The following is a 25069-nucleotide window of genomic DNA, read 5'->3' as shown; positions in this document are numbered from 1 at the left end:
AAATATAAAAATATATTTTAAAACAATGTCCAATATATCCATACATGATACTGATTAATAGATTGCATCATACACATGATACACGCGGTTAAATATTCAACAATCTTTAACGAGTTGTTGGTGCAAGTTAAATTTAAATTAAAACTTGTCATGGGATTTAATGAAAACTTTTACGGGCTTGTCGACTTCTTTGCCTCTTCGTCATTTGTGCAGGTTTACGAATGACATCGAAACGCACCAGAAACTAAATGCAGACTATCGAATAAACCGCGTATAAACGAAAGTCGGATTCCTAATTAAAAGCGGATGACCCGTGAAAACAGTGATGTCGACTGGCGCCCTAATGCACATCTAGCGTAACTCGCACCTAATCCGTGAACCGTTTAAAACGTCCTACATACGGAAAGTATCCGCTTGCAGTTATGCAAATGTTTGAAACATGGGGAAAATGAGATTAGTCTGGGAGGTAAATTGTCGTGAGAGCTATAATGTCAATCTGATAGCATTAGACATCTCTATCCGTCGAAAGAAAGACTCGATAATTTTCTTGATACATTCAAAAGACATTGATATTTTACTATGCGGATTTTAATTCTTAATCAATTGATCAAATTAATATGACACATATCAAACATTCTAATCGAAATTTGGGAAAATTTTGAGAAACTTTTATGCAGATTGAGACGCGGATACTTTTAATATGATTGCTTCGATTATATGATAATAAATATATCGAAAGATTTAATTATCCAATTATCCTCGATACCTAATGACGATAGTTGTCTTTTGTCTTTTTCAAATTTTGATTAACGCGCGCACAAGCATAATAATCGTTTCGTTAGACGAGTGACGCGCGTTTCACGGGAGGACAATTTGATTTGTCTTGCAGACACGTGTCGCCCTCGATAACGATCTCGATTACTCCTACCCGAGGCACTGCTTCGCTCACGCCGATTAGAATTGATCCTAATTACACCTCAGTGTAAATCCCGTATTAGAAGACTCTGCGATACACGGGGCGGGACGCAGCATTACTTGGGCCGTTGCTCGGAGACTCGAATACCATTACCGGCGTCAGATCTATTTAATTGTTGCTAATGCCAGTCCTAATGATCCGTTTCCAATCTCCAGTCCGATTACAAACCCAGCCTCCGCCGATTTTCACCAAGCCCGATACAAATCGGAAATACATCGAGCGTAAATCTATCTTGTCTTGAGCAAAGTAGAATTATACGAAGCATTAGCGAGGAATTTCCCAAGTGTTTGCAAAAAGAGAGAAAGAGAGAGAGAGAGACAATCTTGTGTCTTCTTTCTTAAAAAAAAAAAATCAAAATTCTCTCAAAAATAAAATATTGTGAAAAAAGAGAATTAGTGAGAAAATGCAAAAAATGTCTCGCATCTGAAATCTTTGAAAAGATCCATTAAAGACTTGGAATGGCTCTGTGAAAGCGCGGACCGATAATAATGAAATCTCTAGCATTGCTTAGAGCGCCCGAGTGGGGATCCAGGACTCCCAGGATCAGTGTAAGTTCGTCGTTGGCGACAGCTTTGTTTAATCGTCACCTAATGTCTCTCTAATGTTTCGGTCTTACCCTTCGTTCGTCCAGGGAAATTGCCTCGCGGTACAGTCCTTTCCGGAGATCTAAGCTACACAGAGCTTAAAGCTCAGATCTCTATTGCGAAGTTCTCAGCTCGACCTCGCTTTGACGTCTCTGTGTAGGATCAACTGGATTGTTGAATCAGCGAATTGCCGTTCGATGTTTGCGGAATGTGCATAGATCGTTGTGCGTTTATAACTACAGATCAACGGGCATCTCTGTATAGAAAGGACGTTCAAATCCGATTGATCAAGCTCAACGTTAATCGTACCATCAGGATACGTCAAATGATTAGAGATACGTCTATGTGCGCGTATGTTTATTTGGCGGATCATTAATAACCAATGGCCTCTTAATTCGACTATCCGGATATATTTACAGCGTCGAGCAAGAGGAAAATCATCAATCGGAATAAAATCAAAATGCCATTGAACTTCAAACTTTCAAATTTTCTGATTAATGTGGAGATCATTTTTTTCTTAATAAAAATCGAGACATTGATAATTTTTGAGCTGTAAATGATTTAAAAAGGATGTCTCTTAATTGGACTATCCGGATATATTTACAGTGTCGAACAAGAGGAAAATCATCAATCGGAATAAAATCAAAATGCCATTGAACTTCAAACTTTCAAATTTTCTGATTAATCTGGAGATCATTTTTTCTTAATAAAAATCGAGACATTGATAATTTTTGAGTTGTAAATGATTTAAAAAGGATGTCTCTTAATTCGACTATCCGGATATATTTACAGCGTCGAACAAGAGGAAAATCATCAATTGGAATAAAATCAAAATGCAATTGAACTTCAAACTTTCAAATTTTCTGATTAATCTGGAGATCATTTTTTTCTTAATAAAAATCGAGACATTGATAATTTTTGAGTTGTAAATGATTTAAAAAGGATGCCTCTTAATTCGACTATCCGGATATATTTACAACGTCGAACAAGAGAAAAATCATCAATCGGAATAAAATCAAAATGCAATTGAACTTCAAACTTTCAAATTTTCTGATTAATGTGGAGATCATTTTTTCTTAATAAAAATCGAGACATTGATAATTTTTGAATTGTAAATGAATTAAAAAGGATGTTTGCCTCTTAATTCGACTATCCAGATATATTTACAGCGTCGAGCAAGAGGAAAATCATCAATCGGAATAAAATCAAAATACAATTGAACTTCAAATGTACGTGACAACATTGTATAAATATTATGATACGTTATATAAAGAATATCTCAAAATTACTAAACATCCTTTTAATAACAAATTTTCTGATTAATCTGGAGAACATTTTTTCTTACTAAAAATCGAGACATTGATGATTTTTGAGTTGTAAACGATTTAAAAAGGATGCTTTCCGCAAACTTTATAAAGTTAAAAAATTAACAAAGCTATATTCTTAACTTTAGACAAAATCTACCTCAACAAAAATTTAATTTAAGACTTGGTTACAAAAATATATGATGAGAAAAAATGCAAACAAAAATGATGACTTTCTTTGACATTTTCGCTAAGAAAATGATTGATAAAAAAATTTGTTAATTGTCTTTTTAAAAAAACATTCGATGATTTTTAGATATTCTATATAAAAGCATGTAAAACAAATGCTACGTGTCATATTTTCACGTAAAAATTAGCTCCATGTGATTATTGGACTATTTTAAAAGGAGATTTATCGAAAACAGATGTTTCGGCTACAGTCAGGCTACCGGATTAAAGCGAAAGATTGCTCGCTACATCCGACAACGCAAAGCTCATCCTTTACTTTAATACAACTTAATACAACTACTAATTCTTTTTAATTAAATGCTGTTCGGATATCATTCTGTGTATCTTCCGGGATACACCTTCCTAATTTTTTTTCTTTTATTAATTAAATCTTTCACTCGTGATAATTGCATTAAAAGACGAATGCAAATGATGTTTCATATTCAAAATTTTAGAAAAATTAATAGTAGAGCCACGTACCTTAACCAGTGTCTCTTTGTCAGAGCTGTATGGCAGCAGATGGCATCGTATTGATCGGCAAGCCACACTATCAAGATTATGTAAAACGCGGTGGTTGTGTCATTGAAAAATTCGGACATAAGCGCCTCCATTCCTGGAAAATAAAAGACAGAAATATTCGATGAATCTGAAGAAAAGCTTTCGCTTTTCCTCTTAATATTTCGTATTAAAAATGAGGCCTGTTTTGTGCTTTCGGTATTTGAAATCGGACATTTACAAATTACGATAATAAAACAAGCGCCCGCGAAAAGTTTAAAATATAGCACACATATATTTTTAACATGTATATTTTGTCTTTGTCCATTATATATATGCCGTTGATTGGTAGAAAATATATGATAAAGGAAAAAAATGGAAGTATATTAATGATAACACATCATGTTACTTATTTAACAGAAAATCTCTTTCAGTCTATCTGTCGCAAAATAAACATATATGTATATAAATAGCAACATATTTAACCAATTTTCAACTGCACTCGTCATCAAACTATATTAAAATTTTAACATTGTGAATAAGAAGATTATAATATTCGAAATTTCCACCTGTCGTTGACACATATGGCAAGATTCGATACATTCCATTGACTTTTCTAATGTACTGCAATTGTAATCTTGAGTTCTCATAATCTTGTAACGATCAATACACATGATATAAACGTATAAAATGTATTTAAAATTGTATTAATATAATAGTTTATGAATTTAATGAAAAAGGGATAGTACTCGATAATTGCAATCAGATGTTATCGATATATATTAACGTTCGATGCTATCAATATCGGATAATTTCTACGCAATTAAAACTGCAACCAATGTGCGATTCGTTTTGCATAAATTTAACATGGTGTACGGCCATTAATGATGTAAAAACGATGCGTCGCATCGATTCATCTTATCATTCCGCGAACGTTAAACGTTCAATCTTACTTAACGAGTGAAATATTACCGCGAATTATAAAACAAGAACGCACGATGTAAACACATGCGAAATACATATGTATACGATATATTCTCTAGCGTGTTTCCTAATGGATTGTAACGATACGAGCACCCATGGGAAACCGTGCGGAAATGACAAAAGTATTGTAGGGCGTGCCCTGGCCGGATCACGAAAGTGCGAAAACGACCAAGTTGAGGTACGTCGGCCAAGACTTGATTAATGACAATGCCGAAGGCTTTCCTCGGAATCGAGGAATCGGGATACGATTTATACGTCTTTTCGTCAATATATATTTTGGCTAAATTTGAAAAATAATAAAAACTCTCTTAGAAATGGAATATTATTTTGAGCATTTTTAACGTAATCATTTTAAACAATCAACACGTCTCAAAGTCAGTTTAACATTCTAAGAAGAGTTAAAGTGAATCTTGAAATAATCTTGAACTTTGACGTACAAAAATAATCAAATTTACTAAAATCAAATGTTTCTATTACAAATAATTTAAGTTAAAATAATTACTATTATATTAATGTCCTCAACATTTCTTACGAGTTATTGCAACTATTTTTTCATGTAATTTTTAATTAATTTGTATGTTATTTTTACACTTAAAGTCACGATAACAAAAATAAATGTAAAGCATTGTGTCAATTATTTAACATTTTTTGTCAATAAGTAACATATGACGAATGAATTATTTTAACTTAAAATTTAGAGCGGACTTTCTGGGATATGTGAAAAATGTTATAATTAACATTTTATTTTTTACTGTGCATGTAGCATGATTCCTAAAAAAAAAAACAAAAGAAAAAATATAAAGTATAAAATAACGATTAGAGAAATCAATCCCAAATAATAGCCGAGTAATGAATTGCTTGAAGCCTCGAGGCAACGAGGCTCGCGCGAGACAGAGTAAATATGACATACGGAGATCGCGAAAAGCAAAGAAAAGCATCCTCGTCCCCGATTGCCACCCTCTGTTTACGCTCGCGCACGTGATCGAGCCGGTATTGGATCAAAGTCGCCCGGCTCCGACTCGAGTCGCTCTTCGAAAAATGCTCTCGTAAGAGAGCAGCGCGTATATTACGCGCGGGGGATCCTGGCAGTGCTAGATGAAGGTGCCCGCAGACGGTTCGCGCAACCAGCGAGGATGGATGATCCCGAGACTAAGGGCGCGACGTTAGATAATTAGTTTCTCGATCGGACACACAACGCGACGGTACACGTGAAAGAAAACAACACCGCGGGAATGCTAATGAGCCGGGCCCACGTCGTTCGTATCCTTGCGAATGTACACGGACGGGATACAAAAGTACAAATCGACCAAGAGACGTGGTCTGACAGCCCGCTCGCGGAAGGAGGGGAAAAAAGGGGCGACACGACAACGTGAGAAATTACTTCTTAAGAGAGCGAGGGCGGCCGATTGTCTCGCGAAGAAAAGAAAAATCACTTATGCCGCTATTGTAACGTAATGTCGCATTGGGATTCTTATACAAATGTACGAGCTGCCCACAAATTAGCGCGCCTCTTTATTTCGTCTATAGGTTCTCCGACAAATTTTTGAAATCGATCTGTCCTTATCGAGAACGATCATCGCACTCTTCTCGAATCAATATTGAGCTTTTCGGAAAAAAATAATAATAAAAATAAAATTTTTATTTTTAATTCTTAATAAAAGCTTGAATCTTGCTTTTTATCGACATAAAAAAATGGAAAAAAATAATTAATTTCAAAAACACATTTTTCCTATATATATTTCTTAAATATCTTGAAGGTAATAAAATGAATCTTACATCTAACAAAATAATTATTCGGAAGAAAAATCGATTTAACAAACTGACTGACATAAAAATGCTTTTTATCGACATAAAAAAAATAGAAAAATAATTAATTTCAAAGCACACACATTTTTTTCCTATATATTTCTTAAATATCTCGGAGGTAACAAAATGAATCTTACATTTAACAAAAAAATTATTCAGAAGAAAAATCGATAAAATAAGCAAAAATTTCGAGACACATCTCGTTATCAATTGTATCAACGTTTTACTACTTGAGAATTAAAGTAATTGGACGTTTGAAAGTCAGTAGTATGATTTTGTCAACAACCTGGCGGCTCATGAATCGTGTCCGCGAAAGGATCGTTAACATCGGATAATACGAGGATAATGCACTCGTTTAAATGCATACTAGTCGGGCATTACCTCACCGTGCAGGTAAGCCTCTAAAGCGATATCCTGACCAAGCATACGTAGAATTCACCGTCCAACTCTCGATCTCATCCCCGTCTTCCCGTCTTCTCAATTTTTATAAAGAGACGTTCAAATTCCAATAATCTCTCCTATAACGCTGAAATTGCGCGGGTGCAATTACTCCGAAAATGCTCCGATTTATGTTGCCAGTATTTTTCTATATAAGATAGAGATTAGATCGTAGTCACGATTATTTCACAAGAGTTTATTAGACAAGTTGTGTACTATCTCATCGATGAAAAAGAATCTTCGCTCTTTGACATGAGCGCAATTTGCCATTCGCTTTTCGGTCGCTTTGAATCGCTCGAGCTCAGATGGTTAAAATGAAAGCCTTGAAACGCGGATGTTGTCAATAAGCGAATGTGCCAAATAACAGCGGCGAATGGATGGAACGGCGCAATTTTGCCGACTCTGATTGTGAGGTTCATGAGTCATAACTAATTCGAGGTCATGGCAATATGCATGGTCGACGCGATCTTTCGCATAATTGAGTAGCACGCATTGTTGCCGGTTCACATCCACGATTTTCGTCGATACTTGTCGGTCGATCGAGCGCAAACCTGGACCTTATGTGACAATAATTTGCAAATTGTTATCGTTGATAACGAGAACTGAATCGCGACAAATAAAGATAGTTATAAGAAATTATAAAAACAAAATAAATCTGACAGGATTATCGTTTTCGGATAAAAAATGCGGAAACTTAGTAAACGAGCAAATTATGTTTCACGCGGTTTCTGAAAAGGACACTCGACGAAAAAAGGAGATTTCACGCCCCCACTTGAATACGTGTACATTGCGCAAAATATTCATACGTGACGCGATACGCGAAATAATACTGGAATGTGCGTCGCACGCTTTCTGAAGAGCTAATAATGTGGTTAATCAATGGTCAACTGTGTACGGCCATCGCTCACGTGTCATCGGCATCGAGTAGAGCTTGGCCGGTGCCAATATTCCGCGCAGCCCGGCAGAATCCCCATTTCCATCCCCATCCCTCTAATGGACATAATATTTCCCGCTGACCAACCACTGCGAACATGTTTGAGCTCGATCGGACGCGAGATTGAACGCGTGTTTGGCTTTGATCGAACGCAAATGAATACAAACGGCTGGATCCTTGTGCAATTCTTTCGCCAACCGAGATCCGAAGCGAGGATTATTACGATATTCAATACGCATAATTTCATCACGGTAAATCCGCAAACGTCATTCGCGAATAGAGAGAGAGATCATTGTTTTAAGAGAAATCTCCGTAAAAATATCCTTTAAAATTTTCTAAAAATATTTTATACATGAGAGATTATTTTATAGAGAGAGAGATTCGTTACTAATAAGGATCTCAGCCAAAGTTGTACGAGTCGGAATCCCCATCACACTCGCTGTATAAACTCGCAAATCTCCTTTCGCGAAGTGACTGTTGACGTGAAATAATTACAAGTGAAATCATGCTCATCAAAACGCGGAAGATTTAGTCGAGGACCAATCAGGACTCGTATCAACCGTTGTACGTCGAAGAGCTACGTAAGTATCGTAGAGAGTAGTGGATCCCGATCAAATTATCCGCCGCTATAGCAAGATCTTGGCTCTGCTGATGCTACATTGCACCAGAAACGGTTTTGGAGCCAAAGAGAGGTAGAGGGATGTAGACTAGGGTTTAATCTGGTCTAGCGATCGCATGATTTAAGGCAAGTCCAGGCATCGACATTAACATTACGTAAACATTAGCGAGAAAAACGAGGATTGTACCATCCATATTTTCGTTCTTCGTATTTAGAAGACTCGAAACGACGCGTACCTAACTGCGTGAAAACATTCCGCCTAACATAATTTGTGCATTTTTGAAATTGCGTCACGATTATCCCATTCTACATGTACCGTAGATTTGCAATTGAAATTTCTCGCGTTTTTATCGCGATTCCAGTCCAGCGATTAAAGACCATCCGCTTTAATCCGCAAACGTTGAGACGCTCGCGTTCACGCGCCTGTATAAAATATGCTAATATGTATACGGGCAGGGCTCCGCCGACGTTGTAAGCAGATAAACGGAATGGCAACGGGTGCAACGTGTTCTGACCGTCTCTGAAAATGTGTTTACAGCGTGTTAGGCGGTCGATCATGCGTCACTGATGTACAGAGGCGCCGGTGCCTTCGTTCTTTGACGTTCCATTATGCAAAATCGTCTTTCGCGTCTTCCACCTAATGCCAAATGCCGAACGACGTGTGGACGATTTGACGTGAATTCACGCTGATGATGCCGCGGGCAACCGCCAGACAAAATACTGCCCATCGACGACGAACACGGGGACCGAATATTGAAAAAGAATACGCCAAGCCGAACGGCAGATAGCGCCGAGAAAACGCAAGAGACGAGGAATATGGAATCTCAATACTAACGTAAACGTCGATTTCCAATGTCGATTTATTTATAAATTTGGAAAATGTGAAATGAATGTTCTCCTGAGATATTAAATCTCGTTTTAATATTCAATTTAAAAGAATCGATAGAAGAAAACTAAATTTCTCCCACTAAATTTCTGGACAAGTCAAATAAAGTATCGATAGTATAAGAAATACTTTCAAGAGCAAGTGTCAAAACAATTTTTGTTTTTCTAAGAAAAAAAGCTTTAAAATATTTTAAAGCAAATAAACTATAAGAAATTAGGCTCCGAATATTGAAATATAAACTTTAAAAATTTTTAAACGGCCATAGGAGCCAAACGCGGATGGTAGTGCGTAAGCTCAACGAGAATTAAGTTTTCGTTGAAACTTATTTGTGTGCACAAAATTTTCTTGGTACGGTACCAAGCAAATTTAAATAATTCTCAATTCGAGAAATTATTTAATTATTATCCCTATTATTTTAAAGCATTTCCAAAAAATTTGCGATTTCATCTTACGCTTCTTATGTTTATTATCGCATTGAGGAAAGCAAAGAAAAAGACACAGAAATGGTGAAATAAGGAAAAGGAAACAAGTAACGATATATCCTCTTTGACTCCTCCCTCCTCGCTCCCCCTTTGCAAAGGCAACATGCGGCGAAGGAGTGAAAGGTTTGGGAGGCTGAAAGAACCGCGAGATGACGGATGGAGAGCAGGAAGCGATACAGGAACCGGAACCTATTACTCCAGATAACAACTTCCCCAAGGCTCCCTTTCCCTCTCTTACTTCCAACTACGAGCTTCCTCGACTCGACATATATATATGTACATACATACATACATACATACATACATACATATATATATATATATATATATTTCGATTTTTGTACATACGATCCTCGGCGATCCCTGCAAAAGGGAGGAAAGGAGGAGGGGGTGCGGATCCGGAAATTTACCACTTCTGTTGCCATTTCGTTCGGCTGCCTGTTGACCGCGCAACTGGTGGTATATAAATGAATGGATTCCCCATATCGGACTACATATAAATTGGCAATTTTTATCGAAATCTGATAGATATAGTAGCGATCTCGATCTCTATTCATCCAAAACTAATAACTGACGTTACTACATGTTTGATAAATAAGATGAATATATTACGCTGTGAAAATATATACAGTGTGTTGAGAGATTTCTGGCACGAATTGCGAGTATCCGCGCTTAAATGTAAGCGTTTTTCAATACGTCGGAAATAAGCCGGGGCAAAGCTCTAGCTTAAAATCATAAAAGCCATATTCTAGCGTTTTACAATCGCGTTATCGCGGGAAGAAACTCGAAACGCGAGAGCATTCGCGGGTTATACAGGAACGAATTGACCATTAAAACTCGCTAACCGAGGGAGATACGCCCGTCGAGGGAAGTAATTTGTGTACTCGTACAAAAGCGAAGAGCGAAATGGAGAAGAGCGAAACGAAGATTGTAAATCAAATTTTATCAATGTTTCGAGAGGGAGAGCCGATTAGCGTACGTCGTATTTTATGCAGGTCAATTGGACCTTGGTTGGTGTCGGTGGACACGCGAAGAGGAGATATTCGAGGCGAAATGGAAATGGGCGACGCCGCCGCCGCCGCTAAATGGGCTCCGAAGCGGGTTACCCAACTGTTGCGCCTTCATCAGAAATTTATGCAGAATCCTGGGTTAACCGTCCCGGCCAATCAGCTTTGTAACGGAGCTAACGTCCTACCGAAGAGAGAGAGAGAGAGAGATAGAGATAGAGAGAGAGAAAGAGAGAGCGAGGGCACGCGTTGGGCACTGATTTAGTAAAAAGGTATTTAATATTTTACTCCGTTCGAGCGTACGTCGCGAGACCAAACTTCAACGCGCTCCCGTTGGAAAAAATTCGTCGATTGTTTATTCTAACTGAAAAAGGATCGCTTTTTATGGATTTTGTCGTCTCCGAAAAATTGCGACGTAGAAAAAAAAATAACGCGCGCCAAAAGCCATCAAATATTTACACTTGAATGTAAAGCACAATAGATATGCAAATGTTATTCGGCATATGAGAAATTTTAGAATTATATATATTTGAATTTTGTATTGTGAAAAAAAAATCATTTTCCATGGACGATATATTCTTATTTGAAAAAGCGCTATAATATGCATTTAAGCTTTTGTATAAAATTTTAATTTTTCTTTGAAGCAAATGAAAGTTCCTTTTTTTTTTTGCAAGAATAAATAAAATATAACATTTAAATAAACTTTCAAAATAGAAAGATATATGCAACTTACCCACTAGTGCCAAAATTACTGTCAATAAGGAGGCTGCTGGCAGCGATACAGTTAAATTAAACTCCAGCATCTGTATGAGATCAACTGAAACAGACAGAGAGGAGAAACGTGTCTCAGAACATGATGCAATATAAACAAGGAAATAATATAAAATACAAGGAAATAATATAAAAATTATATTAAATATAAAAATTTGTTTCTTCCGATAATCATAAACATATACACGTCATGGCGCGTAAATTTAACGCGAGGATAGAATGTTACGTGGAAATCGTTATTCCGGTCGAGAAACGGCTTGAATTTAATATTTATCAGGCACATCGCGCGGTGAGGACTTCGCGAGCGGAAGGTTATTACATAAGTTCAGCAACACCCCGTGAAGGAATCGCGTCGCGTTCGACGAGTCGACTCAAAGCTTGATACGAATTAATTTCGAAACTTCGTCAATCCTGATTTAAATTCCACGGAACTTTCTATTGACGCTTTAAGTCGTATACCTTGTATTGATTTATCTCTCACATCTCTCGGATAAATATACCAAAGGAATATATACAATACGTACTAAATCTTGTGCAATTTAACCCATCGAGAAAGCATCTCCTCCCCCCCCCCCCACACACACACGTACACAGCTATTGTACGGACGCAGAGATCCGGAATTGATTTAAGAGCAAGTAACAACTTTGTGTTTACGACACTTTCGGATAATCCGCAATATCGGTCGCTTCGCAAGAGTCGTGCTGGGTAGAAGCGGAAGGATCGAGGATAGATAAAAAATTCATAATCGTACCGCCGTGGGTGCAACAAAGCAATTAAAAAGTTAATACCGTCACTTGTCGCGGACGGGGTCACGCGACTTATCGCGAACCGCGCCTTCTTTATAGGCCACCCGGTATAGTACCTTACAAATTTGCGCGACACACCTTGCGCGCGGTTCAATTTAATGAATTTTAGATTTTAACTTATCGTCCACTAACTCTCGGCCACCCTCCGGTTATTAAAACTTGCCGCGATCCTTCGTCCTGTCCCGCATAATACTTTCTCCGACCAGGGCCACACGTGTATCTTACGTTTATTCTCTTTTCTTATGTTCGCACCGCTCTACCTGCTTTTTGCGCTTCTAATTAAATCGAATATGTATATAGATATACTTCATTAGACGTACAATATATACGCAGTTGTAAAGCTCATGTCTAATCAAGTTATATCGATTTGACGATAGCAACGAAATTTGTTTAATAACGAAGAAGTTTAATATAAAGTTTATATAGAATTATGCTCTCTAAAAGTGAATCAGTGAAAATATCACTAATTTAAACAGTAAAATAAGATTTCACTGAGAATCAGTGAGTATTTTACTGATCTTCAGTGGAAACGCTTATTTTTTTGTTATTTTATCTTATATCTCACTGATTATGGTCAGTTAAAATAAAATTCACTATAAAACCAGTAATCGCTAGTTCGTTCGTTTACCGCTACGATCGCTATCTCTCTCGTATTTAATTTTAGTCATAAGAATTATATAAAGTTTGCAAAGAGCGACATTTAAAATTAGAAGTATTGTTTCGATTTAATTTCTGATACAATCTCAATAGAGAGGCTTCAGATATTAAATCGATCTTTATAAATCGGACAAATAAATGTCTGGCGTCTTAATGAAAATTATTCATTATCTATTTAAAATAATAAGTTCAATATGCATGTAATATAAATAAAATAAAATTTTTAATATAATAAATATTTAGTAAATATAAATAAAATTTTTAATTTTATATGAAATAGATAGAGAGATGAATTGTAGTTTAATATTACTGACAATAACGAAAGAAATATTACTGATATTGAGAAATATTACTGATTGAAACAGTCAAAATTATTAACTGATTCTTTCAATAAAAAATCACTGATTTACAGTGCTGTACTTATAACTGCTGTAATCAATGACTATTTACTGTTTTTCAGTGATAATACACTGATTCACTTTTAGAGAGTGCATTTTTAATTTTCGCAAGGAACAAACATCTCATTTTCCGGTTCAACCAGGCTCTACATTTGATAATCTGATGCAATTTTCTTATAAAAGACCATTCAAATGTAAATCAACAATTTCAATTTTATGTTGTTTAGAATTAAAAAATAAAAAGTAATAATGCAATTTTTATCCACTCCTAATCTAATTACGTATGTATAATATTCTAAGAGATAATTTTATACACGCACAAAATATTTTTGTAGGTATTAAAAAATATTTCAGATATTTTTAAATGTATTGATCTTTTTCGAGTAAAAATTTTGTGAATAGTTTATTACAAAAATACTTTTCAATGTAAAGCATCTTATTCATATCATTAAAATGACTTGATGTCTTATTTACGGAACAATGCATAATATATATACATGATTGAGTTTTATATAATTTTCAAATTTACATTCTCGAGGAAATATTAATAATGAGAAAGAAAAAACTTAAGAGCCACTATTAACAAAAACAGACTAGCAAAAATATCATAAATATGAACAAAATATGTAGAATAAATGTTGGCCAACATCCAAAACTCGCAGATGGATGAAGGAAATATGCCGCCCCTTGCGCTGTTTTTCTATGCAAATTTGTATTTCAAACGATTAACCTGCGAAAATAACCTCCCTCGTCGCCGCTGTTTAAACTTTCAAGTTTCCCTTTCCTCTTTTTCTTTTTTAAGCCAACTCCCGTACAGACCGTGAAAAAAATCACCAAACACGTGCCATTTTATTAAACTTACCAAAAGCAGCAGCGAAATCCGATTAAATAAAAATCAAAGCTCTCCGATTCATCTATGATTAAGTACTAAGTTAGAAATGTGCAGATACAATTGCTTAAAAAATATTCACATTGCAGAAAATATCGATTATCGATTCTAATTAATTTATTGCTTATGTCCAAGTGTGAATTATATTAATTAAGCTTGCTTTATACACGATCTATAAATCATGACAAAATTCAAAATAAACAGTTATTATAATTTTATGTGTCTCATATTCTAATATATCATTATATTTTACACATGTGCATTTTAGATATTCAAATAATGATAAATTATCTATATATTTTACTTCTTCAAATGTTTTCTGTATTATATATATGACAAGTAAAATTATAAATAGAATTCTGTCTTGAATTGTCGCGAGTTATAGATGATCTAAAGTGAGTTTTAAAAAAAGTATAAAATGATAAATTTCTGATAACGTACAATCAAAAATATTGGAAAAACGTCATCAATTATGAAAAATAAGGAAAATTGAACGTTAAACATTATTTCGAGTGTTATTTAGATTACATCAGATTGAATATTAACTACTTTTTAAAGCTTCCTCTAAGTTAATAAATATAAAATTAAAACGCTTAAAATTTGCATAATTTTAATAAAAGAACTTTCTTAACGAATAAAGAAAATTGATAGCAAGGAGAAAACAAAGTACATTGATGTATATGTGTTTATACGTAATTATGTATATATGTTTATTTTAAGAGTAATTAATTTTAGAGTAATTAATAAAAATAATAAAAAAATGGAAAAGAGAAAATAAAATATACATATAAAATATATATACATAAAAAGTAAATTACATTTGTATGCTTGATTTTGTAAATTTGAATATTGTTGCAACATATATGTTTACATTATTGATTTATTATCTTATTTTGATCATCTTATCATTCTTGCACAGTGATAATGCAATAAAATGACAATATTTTCACATAATCTGTTGGAAACTCTTATCAATATTTTATTATTATTATTGTATTATCAGTAGTTGATATGATTTCTGAGATAATTATCGCAATTAACAGTAAATTCTTAATTGAATGTCCGTATATATTTAAGATTCTGCATTACTAGATGTTTTACTAGATGTTTTCAATTAGATGTAATGAAGAATTTTTTTATTTTTCCTTTTTTATATACTTTTTTATATACTATTTAATACCAGATGATGAATCAACTAGTAGCGATCTTTGTTTAAGAAAATATCAAGTGCTTTGTTTATCCTAGATTATTTCTTTTTACAAAATTGTTTCAAAAGAATAATTTTGCGATTGTTGCTTCTTAGAAATTATAAAAGAATATCATTTAAAAAACATTACATATTTTTATAATGTTTCTAAAGGCACATTGCAAAAATTATTTTATACAAATCTAATATAAATTTAATATCATTATAAAATTATATATTAAATATTATATATTAAAATTATTTCATATATATATATATGAAATATTATATATTAAATTCAATCTTATATATTAAAATTATATCAATTTCAGAAAATGTCAAGTAGAAAGTTTAATTTTACAAATTACTAAATATATGATCCGAGCTAATATAAAAAAAGAGAAACAAAAGAAAATGTATCTCGAAACTAATAAGATATATCTGTGCGATGATAAAAGACTCCTTCTTATATAAAGAATGAACAATGAACATCTCTACTACGTTTCTACCGTGCTACTTGTCGACACAAATACGAGTTACGTAAGTCGTTAAAGACCATCAATATGAATAAGTAGAATGAAGAGCCTACGCAGGTTACAATGTTCATCATAATACTCCATCTCGTCACTTTTTACCGGCAAAGTTTAATAATGTAATAGAGATAGTGCAATAAAATATATAATATTAAATTTATTTAATGTTCAAATAAACGCAATAATGTGTTGTAGATGCCAGACTTCACCCATCTTCAAAAATTGAAAAATTATACACGATTAAATATCTCTAAAGGTTTGTAAATGCATCAATACTCCTTTACAACTATTAGAAAATAATTATTTGGTATTTCATACACAAGCTCATCACGTTTCTCTTTTCTCCAAGGCAATCCAGAATCCGCCTTCAGGTGCCAGATTGAATTCCCTTTTATCGTATACTACAGGCTCGACAGTTTTTTCCGTTCTCTTCAGGGTAAATTTTTGTAAGAGATGAGCTATCAGAATCTTGGTCTCCATGAGAGCAAATCGATTGCCGATACATTTTCTAGGTCCATGTCCAAAGGGTAAGTAAGTGTACGGGACAATGTTATCTTTGTTTTCTTCGCTGAATCTTTCGGGATCAAACTTATCCGGATTCGGAAAATACTTGGGATCACGATGTAAACCATAAATGAATATCATCGTTATGTTATCAGGTTCGACAATCACGCTCTTGCCACCCGGCTGCGACGGAGGCAATTCATAACGCTTAGTGCAAAGTCTATCGGTGAGAATCGATGGTGGATACTTTCGGAGCGCTTCGGAAATCACCATATCCATGTAAGTCATTTTCGACAGTGATTCATAAGAGATCTCGTTTCCTTCGGCGAGATGCTGCACCTCCTCGCGCAGGCGATCTTGAATGTCTTGATTAATTGCCAGTTCATGAGCGATAAAACACATCAGCGTCGAGGTTGTTTCAAAACCGGCAAAGAAAAAGATGAAAGCTTGCGAAACGATGTCGTCCAACGTCATTTTGTGGACGCTAGGACCTTCCTTATCCCGAGCCTGCATTAATAAATGAATCATATCCGGCCTGATGATACCTTGCTCCTCTCGAATTTTGATGGTCTCTCCAACAACCCTCTTGAAAAATTCGGCCATACTCGATGAGGCGAACCCTGACATACCGACCAACTTGGCAACACGTGGAAATGCACGCATAAATATAAACTTAAACATGGCTAGAGATCCTCTGAAAACTTTGCTGGTCTCTATTCCTCTTACGTAAAACTCGTTGTTTTGATCTTCCATAGAATTCACACTTATCCCAAAAGCCGTTGTGGCGATTACATCAGTGGTATACCGTCGGAAGATCTGCTTCGTCTCGATAGCATTATCATAGAGTTCCGGATGATCGACCAAGTAATTGACAAATTCACGAGAACACTTTGATACCAACTCGTACATGAGCTTCATCTTGCTGGCGGTGAAAGAGGGACTTAGCGTATTTCTCATTTCCTTCCAGCGATCTCCGCGCAAGGCGAAGACGTTTTTACTGAATAGCGGATCCAGACTTTCGTCCACGAAGCCACGATGATCATGGAAATTTTCAAAGTCCTTCACCAACACATCCTTGATGAGTTCAGGATCGCGTAGAAACACAGCAGGTGTGTTAAACTCCATCGATCCAAAATACTTGGCGTCCGGGAAGTAATTGTACATAAAAATAGTATAGTCGGCAAAACTCAATCGGCGCAGAAATATTTTCCAACCCACTATAATAGACCGTAGTGAATTGGGCATAAAAGGAATCCCTTTACCCCTCCAATAAAAGTATGTACGATACACCAATGTGATCCATTTCAAGATACCGATAGTGATCAAAGTAGTCAGTAACAGCCCAAAGGGTGACGTAAAGAACGAAAATAATTCCATCGCGACGTGAGGATAACGAACAAACGAATGACTCCGTCGGATGAGACGTAGAACGTATAAATACGGACGTGTATATGCGCGGATCTTATCGTGGGAGAACCAAAGGGGGAGGAGAGAAAACGCCTCTCTCGGTATCATTACAAGTTGTTGCAGCAATAATCGCGCAAGATACGTCAGTCAAACACACGCAATAATCAATTTAAATATATCATCATGGATTCTTGCTGACAATTAAGATTTTTAATAAAGAAAAATTTTGTTTCTTGTTTAGGTAACAATTTGTGATATTTTCCCACAAATAAAATACACAATGAAAATATCTCCTAAATGATTTAATCGTCATTTGAGTCAATTTGTATTACATTCGGCGTCACAAATGCCTTTAGAATTTGAAGACAGCTACTTTTGTGACGCCGAGTATATTTATATAATGAATCTATACGTTTATATAATAAATTTATACGAGAAAAAACAAATTATAATTGCAAAAATATACAATAAAAAGTGTTTCACTTTAAATCTTGATTATTTCCAGAAAAAAGAAACAAAAAGAATAATAAAAACTTATCAAATCCACTCTGCATTTCACGCAAAAGCAGATTCAACTGTTGTTATCTACAGACTTATTGACGTTAAATTTTTATCTTTCTTTGATATTTTTAGAAAAAAACTTGTAACGAGAAAAGAGCAAATTTTTATAATGTCTCATTAAATTAATATCTTTATATAATACCGTTACATAAAATTGTTCAAATTTTAAGTAGCTATACTACAAGAGAAAAAACATGGTATAATTAGCTGAAAAAGATAGATTAAAAAACAAAGTATTCTAATAAGCCGAATGTACAAAAGTCAGCAAAACTCTGATATTAATCTTGTATAGCAATCGCAGATAAATATTTTAATCGTAGATAGGAAAAAATATCGATAAAAATATCGATAATGCATTTTGCTTATAATTTGTGATTGATTATTAACTTATTTTGCTGATACGCACGTCTTGCATCTACTGACGCATGCATACGCACATTCTTTTTGCTTTTCCCCTTTTTCTTATCTTTCTCCCTTCTTTCTTTCTCTCTTTCGCAAAGATAAATTAAAATTTATCACTCACCAATAAAGACGAAGATCTGGTGATGCGAGTAGCGAAGTAACATCGAGATCGACACCGTCTGAAACATGGCAGAGAGAGAGAAAAGGTCTATTATTAAATGTTCTCGAATATACAATCATAATTTTCAACTAAAATCACGATGTACAGGTCGCAATTAGCGCAAACGCGATTGACGTTGATTAAAAATATCGATCCGCGAATTATGAATTACGGATCGTCTGATATTTTGCGCGAGTAACTTTGACAAAGTTACGGCGTCACGTAAATTGCGAACTGGTCGCTCGTAGTCGGTTAGCGGGTTGAGCGAATGTTGAAATTGAATTGCGATCGGTTCAGATTGAACCAGCACCTGACACCCTCGAAGATAATCCGTTATTTGCAACAGGCAGCCTTAGTAACGGGGTCGGGTCCTACCTTGTACGAATGCACAGATGTTATTAAAAAGAAGGAACAAAGAGAGTAAGAGCGAGAGAGATAGCTAGAGTCGATAAAAATTATTCGCTATCGGCTTCTCCCTACGGCAGAACATTGGCATTGACGCAGTCAAACTTGACAATTACTTGTTCGCCCGAGCAAAAAATCGTATTGAAAATAACGATAGTAACCGAAAAGAGTAATAGAGTATAATTGTTTATAAATTGAAATAAAAATCTTCAATTTCGACACATTTCTGTTATCGCGTTCGATTAATAATTAATATTCTCTTTGAAAATTTATCGCAACTTTTCTTCACGTCTATTCTTCACGACTAATAGACATCTCTTATGGCAAACTCAACTATACCTATGCCATACGGTACGGTCAGTCGAATTCGATATAAGAGATGCAAGCCCCAGAGGGTGAAGCGGATGCGAGCGACAAACGCGCAAACACAGAGGCAAACAAGGAGAAAGATAAAGGAAGAGGGAATAGTATTTCATCATACTGTATCGCATTGTAACGGAGCGCCGGACGTCGCGTGCACATGACAGAGGAGATACACACGAGTGATACGTGCACGACGACAGTCGCGTGCACGTGACTCGACCGACGACGGGCCATCAGCGGGGTCGGAGGGTGGCTCGGAGCGAACCCTCCAGGCAACCGGGGGCTCGAATTCACGTGTCGCGACACGAGCGAGACTCGCAACGCACCCCGCCGCCCTCAATCCTTTACCCGATATATTGGCGCCGCGTTGCAAAGCGAACCGCATTGCCCAGAGAGTCTAAAGAACAAAATATCTCGCCGATGAGCGGCAATTCGAGTCACGAGGCGTCGTGTCGTGTCGTGTCGTGGCGACGAATACGCGAATCCATCCACGACGAGTTTTCGCAGTCGGCTCTCTCTCTTTCCTCTCACCCTCCAGAAGCGGAAGCAGTCAATTCCCTGACGCAATTAAACAAATTTCGAAAATATCTCCGTGGATGTAATTCTCGTAATTTTCATTCCTTGTGATATTTCTAGAATAATTGCACGAAAAAAGAGATGATAATTTTAATATCATGTGTGGGTGTTTTTCAGTACATACATACATACACGTATAAAATATACTGTTGAAAGCATCGCGTCAATTACGAGTTCCACCGGTGATCTCGAGCGCAGTACGCTGCAATCACAATTTGATACAAAATTACCGACACGGGGCCACTACGCGACGAATATGATGCCTCTAATAACCTTGATTTATACCCGACGGTTTCAGCTGCAAAGGGATCGCGCGCGGAGGATAGGACACGAGGGATAGGAAAGCTACGCGCACAGGCGGGTTACTTTAGCGGATGGTTAGCTTGGATTGATTGCCATATCGTTTTACACGTACGTTAGGCTATCGTATAGGCGAGCGTGAAATCGTTCCTCTCTCTGATGGAGAAGAATTTATTATCACCGAAAAAGAATGTATGTATGTACTATATGCATGCAGACTAATTTGAAATTTGATGACGCATAGAGAGATTTTATCGCGATATTTCGATACTTTCGATAATATACGTTATATACTTTAATCAGCAATTTTCTTCTAAAATATTTGTTATTTTATAACGAATCCGGTTGGATACACTGGCGCGCATCAAGTGCGTCCAATTCTATATTAGTTTTCAATACCAACCAGAGACAGAAAATTGAGCATGATAAATAATAAATAAAAGATAAATGAGATAAATAAAAATTGATAAATAAGTAATAAAATAAATAAATAATAATAAGTAAATAAATAATAAATCGACCTAAAAAGAATTGATTACACACACATGCAATAACAATATACATCCCAAAATCCAAACATCTATGAATTATGAATACAGAGATTAAATTTTTTGCATTGTACGTTCTTTCACATAAAAATAATTTTTTATATATTTTTCGTCGAAACAAAAATAATTTTTTTTATTCTTCTCGTCAAAGCTAATATATGTTGCATAAGGCAGTGTTAAATGTATTTAAATGAATCTTATATAATGATATAAGTAATTGGATAATTGAAATAAAATTCATACTTACAAATACGAGCATGACGAAAAATGCGGCCAAGTATGATGTTCGCGCCATCCACATGCTCACGAATCGATAATGTTCTCCTGTGACGACATTCCTGTACAATTAGAAATTAAATAAATTACTTTTTATTTTAACACATGTATCGACAAATATAATTTAACGTTTAAATGTACACGGTTTTATCAATAAGTGCAATTTTATCAACAAATTATATGTTACTCACCGCAAGAAGCCCTTGTTGTCTTCATGTTCCGCCAATGTCTTGATGCTTGCCATCAATAAATCATCATAACCCAAAAATTCATCTAATATCAATCTTGAAAATGCATCACCAAAACATTTGTCATTCAATGGATCCAAAGTGACAATTTTGACTGGAATGTTTAGTCTTTGTCGAGCCGCCGGTGATAATCGCAAAAAACCATATTCCAATGAATATTCCACGATATAGCCATCTTCTGAAAATATTGATAAAAATTTAATACAAAAAAATTAAAATATTATTTACCGAAACAATATCGTTTTTATATAATTTGCAATTAACATATTTTTTTTTTAAATTGTGTGTTTTTTTACACCAATTGATTTCTCACATTATTTTGTGCATAAAAGTATTGACGCAAAATAATCGAAAAATGAATATTTTACTAGATTTTTCTGGTTTATGTAAAATTAAGAAATTATTTCAAGTCTCATAATTCGAAAAGTATTTAAAAGTATTTAAGAGCTCTCGAAATAAACTACAAGAATGTGCAATGAAAAATAAGGGATTCCATTTGAGAAAAGTAAACTTTCGCGTGATTTTCAAACGATTATCCAAGGTCAAATAATTGTCACCATCTTATATCCCCCTTGAAAGCATACAACTTGTCTGAAACATTTTTTCGTATCTCCCATATTTTTCAAAATATTTGCTTGTTAAGATTAAAATGAATCACCCGGTATATGGGAAGTAGACAATGATATAATGATACATATATAATGATTTAAACAAATATTAATTGCATTTTGTAATATTTTTTATATATAATCAAAATTGTGATTTATAGATAATATATTTTATTGAAACATCATTTACCTGTCCTAGCCATTTTATCAGCATCCAACGTACGATCTTTTAAGGGTATTACATTATCTTCATTTGAATGATTATTGGCTTCGGGAACGTCTGTGGAATTACCTTCTGATCTTGGAACAGATGACTTTCCATCAAATAACTAAAAAATAGGAAATATATATAAATGTATCATCTCTTATATTAGTGCAAAAAATTTTAACATTTGCAATTTAAAAAGTATATTTAAAAAATTTTATTTCTTATCAAACTATTTTATTATTTCAATATCTTTAAATTAGAGAAAACACAATTAAGAAATACATACTGTTTCTTTAGCTGAATTTAAACCATTCCAAAGTTTAGTCGATAATGATGGGCTCATCGTTGTATTTGTAGTTAGGTCAGAATTTTGTGTCTCTCCAGAAACTGTTGCGCGTCTCATATCTTGCTCAAGTGATGTCAAGTTCCCATGATTCTCTTCAACAGATGCATTTATAATGTCGCGTTCTTCATCAACAGCTGATGGTTCAATATTTATAAATCTGGTATAACAAAATTAATAAAGATATATAAATATTTTCATTATGTATGTAAATATATACAATTTTAAAAATATTACTATATTATTATAAAAAGCACTAACATCTTTTTAATGTATAACTACTTGAATTTTAGCTTACCCGTCTCTCGTTAATATTCCCAAAGCATTAGTTAAATCATCAACTTTTTCCTGTCTTAATTTTTCCTCTTTGGCATAACTTTTCTCTATACTATAATCTTCACCACCATTCCTGAGAATTTCAACTCTCAATATACCATCTCGTGGCCATTCATCTCTTATATGTTCTAAACAATTAGTTGGTGCGCGCGAAAATACTATATGAATATAAGCCAATACAAAAAATGCCAATATTGCCTGCAAAAAAGAATTAAACGAAATCTTTTATCAATATTTGTTTAATTTGTTGCTTTCTCATACATATATATATATATATATATATATATATATATATATATATATATATATATATATATATACAGGGTGATTCTGAACAAACGTTTGTCTTTAAAATATCAAATTCTTGAATGAATTCTAAAACGATTTTTCCTCTTGCAAAATTTTGCCTGGAGCTTAGTTTTTAAACTATAAAGGAAAATAGTTAACTACTTACGGAACGAGTACAAGAGGTAGGCAGGGACGGCGCGATATAGGCGATTACGTGGGGCACTCGCCGCGATCAGCTGATTGCTATACGCGATGACTGTAACAATCAGTGTGTGTGTGCGTACACATTCTCACACACACACTGATTGTTACAGTCATCGCGTATAGCAATCAGCTGATCGCGGCGAGTGCCCCACGTAATCGCCTATATCGCGCCGTCCCTGCCTACCTCTTGTACTCGTTCCGTAAGTAGTTAACTATTTTCCTTTATAGTTTAAAAACTAAGCTCCGGGCAAAATTTTGCAAGAGGAAAAATCGTTTTAGAATTCATTCAAGAATTTGATATTTTAAAGACAAACGTTTGTTCAGAATCACCCTGTATATGCACAAAATTTTATTCTTGTATGATATTAATCTTATATGACATGAATATATAGATTTAATGTAATGTAAATTTTACTCTTGTATGCGATATTTATCTTGTCTATGTGAAGATAAATTTAATATAATATAAACTTCTTGCAAGACATACCTTCAAAAGAACTATAAATTCTATAAATCTCCTGACAGGCCTTGGAAATGCTCGTGCATAAGCTAGTGCTGCTTTGATAAATAATGCATGAAATAATCTGTCCCGCACATTAATTAACGGGTTTTGATTATTATTATTTCTAGCTATGTTCATATTATTATTATTTAAAACTGGTCCTATCACACCAGCAAGACTGTGAAGATTGTGTGCCACTGCGCCGTTTTGATTATTAGGTACTGCAACAGCAGCACCATTTCCTTGTGACATTTTTGAATATCACATAAGTAGCTCCCACAAAAATAAGGATTCGGAAAAATTTGTGTAATAATTATTTACACAATTGCCATATTTATATATTTATCATTCTCGATAATTTGATCTGGACATCATATTCTGAAACAAATAACAGATTTTTAATTAATATATATATTTATAATTTAATCAATCTAGACATGTTTAAGTTTATAACAAAATATATAAAAGTGTAATTTAAATAAATACAAACAAAATAATATTTTTTAATTAATATTAAGTATAATATTGCACCTCATATTGAATTATATAAGTTATCTAATAATAATTCAATTTAAAATAACTAAGCTCATTTTTTAATAAGTAAGCTTGTCACTATATTTAATTTTAATTAAATCTTAATTTAGCAATCTTTAACAGTTTGTGAATTCTACACCACAGCAAAATTAATAATATTAGCCGAGTCATACAATTTCTCTACTTCCGATTTTTTGCAAATATTACACTCATAATTTTTAATATGATTTACTATCATGTGTATACATTATATAAATATTCCAAAGTTTTTATAAAAATCATCATTTTTACTTGATAAATATAAATGAAAAA

General features: G+C 34.4%; 1 protein-coding gene and 1 pseudogene across 4 annotated transcripts in view; both read right to left on the bottom strand.

Annotated features, from left to right (window-relative positions):
• Positions 1-25069, bottom strand: part of LOC145967356 (membralin-like) — a 64978-nt gene that overhangs the window by 39067 nt on the left and 842 nt on the right. For 2 of the 3 annotated variants that reach the window (XM_083092180.1, XM_083092178.1), the window contains exons 2-10: positions 24209-24601; positions 23192-23427; positions 22837-23053; positions 22533-22671; positions 21678-21912; positions 21458-21548; positions 18980-19037; positions 11477-11560; positions 3573-3705 (exon numbers count right to left, since the gene is read on the bottom strand). In XM_083092180.1, the coding sequence (XP_082948306.1) occupies positions 3573-3705; positions 11477-11560; positions 18980-19037; positions 21458-21548; positions 21678-21912; positions 22533-22671; positions 22837-23053; positions 23192-23427; positions 24209-24475 (1460 nt within the window). In that variant the 5' untranslated portion in view covers positions 24476-24601. The remainder of the gene's footprint in view (positions 1-3572; positions 3706-11476; positions 11561-18979; positions 19038-21457; positions 21549-21677; positions 21913-22532; positions 22672-22836; positions 23054-23191; positions 23428-24208; positions 24602-25069) is intronic. The other variant, XM_083092179.1, reaches the window with a different exon arrangement.
• LOC145967357 (cytochrome P450 9e2 pseudogene) lies at positions 14945-17947 on the bottom strand (annotated as a pseudogene). The gene is made up of 2 exons (XR_014437366.1): positions 16303-17947; positions 14945-16197 (listed from the first exon to the last, which is right to left on the bottom strand). The product of XR_014437366.1 is annotated as a cytochrome P450 9e2 pseudogene (transcript).

Source organism: Camponotus vicinus, unplaced genomic scaffold (genome assembly GCF_025532165.1).
Source record: "Camponotus vicinus isolate PSW18456_S1 unplaced genomic scaffold, iyCamVici1.0 SCAF_2, whole genome shotgun sequence".
NCBI classification, from domain to species: Eukaryota; Metazoa; Arthropoda; class Insecta; order Hymenoptera; family Formicidae; genus Camponotus; species Camponotus vicinus.
This window is presented reverse-complemented; position numbering and strand designations above follow the sequence as displayed.